The sequence below is a fragment of the Notothenia coriiceps genome, unplaced genomic scaffold, assembly GCF_000735185.1.
Source record: "Notothenia coriiceps isolate Sejong01 unplaced genomic scaffold, NC01 NC01_scaffold00005765, whole genome shotgun sequence".
NCBI lineage: Eukaryota > Metazoa > Chordata > Actinopteri > Perciformes > Nototheniidae > Notothenia > Notothenia coriiceps.
In genome coordinates, this window is record NW_011338466.1 from 107,906 (window position 1) to 111,544 (window position 3,639).

At 40.7% G+C, this 3,639-nt stretch overlaps 1 protein-coding gene across 1 annotated transcript in view; it reads right to left on the reverse strand.

Annotated features, from left to right (window-relative positions):
- LOC104943148 (immunoglobulin-like and fibronectin type III domain-containing protein 1) overlaps positions 1-2,643 on the reverse strand; it is a 10,394-nt gene extending 7,751 nt beyond the window's left edge. Inside the window, exons 1-2 of the mRNA XM_010768474.1 lie at positions 2,367-2,643; positions 1,669-1,941 (exon numbers count right to left, since the gene is read on the reverse strand). Coding sequence (XP_010766776.1) covers positions 1,669-1,941; positions 2,367-2,643 — 550 coding nt within the window. The remainder of the gene's footprint in view (positions 1-1,668; positions 1,942-2,366) is intronic.
- Between the last annotated feature and the right edge of the window lie 996 nt (positions 2,644-3,639).

The window sequence follows — 3,639 nt, forward strand, 5'->3', positions numbered from 1 at the left end:
CTATACACAGTAATCACTGCCTCATCTTCCATTCATTAAAGAAAACGTTTTGGAACATTATAAAACTGCTTCAGGGTGCATAAAATCCAAACATGTTTTTTTTTCTGGCCATTGTCTTATACTATACCTCCATGCAGTAATTTCTTACCATTGATGGATTTCTTTTGCCGCTTGCTTCGCTTTGAACGCCTTGAATGCTTGAGCTGAACAGCGGCGTTGTTATTTCCATCAATGTTGCTTTCTGCATTGTCTTCTTCTGCATCATCTCTTCTTGCATTGACACTTTTAGCATCGTAACTTTCAGAGTCGTAACTTTCAGAGTCGTAACTTTCAGAGTCGTAGCTTTCTGAATCGTTACTTTCTGAATCGTCATTTTCTGCATCATCGCCAATTGCTTCATTATCTGTTGTTGTGTCGTTATTTCCTAATCCATTTGGATCTTGGTCTAGAAGCAGAGGAACAAGGACTAGAAAATCTCAGAGTTCACACCATGGAGAACAATTATATGCTATAGCCTTCACACACAACTGAGTGAGATATTGAATTTATAGATGTTGAATTATTAGTTAATATTTATTTATTTATTTGTTTATTTGGCGGGGACAATGCACAGTAATGAACACTTAAAACATTAAAATGTATCAAGCGTAACAGTGCCAGATTTAGCTTTAAGCTAATTTCCATCTGCAGTCCCTCACATAAAACATTTAAGAAAATTACATTTTACAAACCTAGCAAAAACAAAATACATGATATGTAAAAATAGCAAGAGCAGCATACACAAGTGTTCCCTGTTGGTTCTTACCAGATGCTTTTTGTTTCCTCGGGACCTTCTTCTTGCTCTTTGTACGTTTGATAGACCCAGGAGAGGACTCTTTATTTTCATCTGAATTAGGAGATAAACAGCTGATCATTTATTGCAAGATCATATAACTTGACCGTGAGATAAAAGGCCTCTTCTGAGTACGATACACTTTACCCAAGCACTAAAGGCCAAAAGTCTTCCTAAAGCTGACATCCAACCATCCAATCCATCCTTAAACTTCTCTTTTCTAAGTGTAGAAGCTGGTGAAAATGCATTGTTAGGCATAGATCGACTTTACCTGTTACCTTGTCAAAATCCGCTTGACCAGATCTGCTGTGTTTCTTTTTCTTGGGGCCATCTATCAGTTGGGTTCCTTCTTGTGTTTCACCCCTTGAAGCATCTAATGCTGCTTCTGCTGTATCTCTCCTTGACTTCTTTTTATTTTCCTTCCCTTTTTGCCCTTTCCTTTTTGTCTCAGACAGAGCACTGGTTGTTGTGGCATTATGCTCTTCAGTTCCTGCTCCGCTGTTCTGACCCAGTCCATTGACCGTAGTTATTTCACCGTCTCTTCCAGTTGTTAATATCCTTCCTTCTTTCAGGCCTCCTTCTCCGTGTTTTGCTTTCACGGCTGCTAAAATCTTCTCCATCTCCTCTTGGTTTTTAATTTGTTGCTCTCTGGCCACTTTCTCAAGGTCGATTGGTGCTCCTCCAGCCAAGGTGGTTTTACTGGCTCTCTCAGCAGATGCAGGGTCACCCTCAGCTTGGACGGTATGAAATAAAACATACAGGACATAATTATGGCAGCATGTAGGATCATTCATCAGTACACATTGACACATTGGATATTGGAGCAAAGGTGTTACCTTGAACAACCAGCCAGGCACTGCAGGACGTAATGCCGGCCACAGCTGAGTAGATGCCGCTGTCCTGCTGGCTGCAGTCTCTGATCAGCAGCCGGTGGATCAGTTTATGGTCCGACACGCTGATGTTGTATTTCTCTCCGTCCTGCAGGGCGCTGCCTTTGCCCATCCATGAGATCCTGGGCAGTGGGTGAGTCAGGACACACGCAAAGAGGGCATCTTCTCTTTCTTGAACTTTAAGCTCCTGAATTTTTATAACAAAGTCCACATTGCAAACTGTAAAAAAAAATAGAAGAAGAAAAGTCAGTGAACCAACCATCTATTCAGTCGGGTACACACAGCTTGTAAGCATTACCACGAGAGGTGCATAGACCCACCAAAATACATTTATTAAAACCGAGCCCAACTTTGCTCCCCTTTCCCATTGTTTATGGGATTCAGTAAGGAATGACATCGATAACTTTTCAATATTTTACTATTTATTTTTTGTATTTACTTACTGTTGGAGGAGCCTGTGACCTAAGCTTTTCATCTACATAACTACACTGTAGCTATTTACGTATGACAAATAAAAGCCTTGAACTTGTACCTTGAACCTTTACTCCTTTTAATACATAATGGGCCTTAACGTAACTTTAGATTTTCTTATATTGCATACACATGGACAGCAGTTTCTCTCCAAACCCTTTTCTTGAACCTACGTGTGTTCTCTGAATAGAGAAGCTTGACCTCTTCATCCACCAGATTCAGTCCTGTGTGGGGAAGCTTGACCTGTCCGTCCACGAGACTCAGTCCAGTGTTGGAAAGCTTGACCTGTCCGTCCACCAGACTCTGTCCAGTGTTGGAAAGCTTGACCTGTCCGTCCACCAGACTCTGTCCAGTGTTGGAAAGCTTGACCTGTCCGTCCACCAGACTCTGTCCTCTGTCTGAAAGGTAGACCTGTCCGTCCACCTGTTGGAGCCCTGTGCCCTTCTGCATTGGGCCGTTTGCATTAAAACCATTTGTCCTCTCAGCACCCTTAAGGCTGGGTTTCTCTGTAGCATCTTCCTTATAGAGAATCACGCCATCCTACCAAGAACACAGAGGAGTGACAGGACAAACATTATACACCTTTTTAATCCTGAATGTGGAAACTCATTAATTGAATTTGTTTGTTATTGTTTTGAATCAGTATTCTTAATTATTTTCATTTTGGATAAAATGATGGAGGGTAATTGTAATTCACTATATAGCATACAAGGGGTGACTACAGTCGGTGTAATACTCTGAAAGAGCTCCACAGGTTAAGAGATCTTGATCTGTCTCTACGCATCTTGAAGCTCAATTTTAAGCTTTAATGAAGCACATAATTATACCTGTTTGCTGATCCTGACAAGACAGGGTTGATTAAGATGGGAGTGAGGGAGTCAGAACTAATGAGAGGAAGTGAGCAGTAAAAATGCATGATACATTTTCACAAGTAAATATTTAAACTAAAGGCTGATTTTAACTGATAACTGCATTTGAAGTCATCACAACAATGTGTAATCACAACATCTCAGCATGAATATGAGTCTTCTGTGAAATTCTGACAACTCCATCACAGTTAGTTAGTAGCTGTACTGATGATTTAGCTGGAGATAATGTATCTTCTTTGACAGCAGTTTGCATACCTCACACTTGTTTTGCACCTTCTCCTTCCTCTCTTTCAGCTTCTTCAGAACCAAATGTACGTCTGTAACACCAAACTCATTACAGATGCGCTCGTAGTCGTTCCTGTCAGCTTTCAGCATCGTGTCCCAGAATCTTTCATCACTTTCCCCGTCTCCTTTTTCATCTACTTTGCTAAAGGTATCAGGCAAACGTAGACGACATATGTTTCTGCTATGCCACTAACAAGTGATAACATTTAAACATATGCAGAAATATGTTGTTTGATATTGGGATTTCTTACCTTTTCCGCAGCATTTTTCTGAAGTCTGATGGATTTTTGGA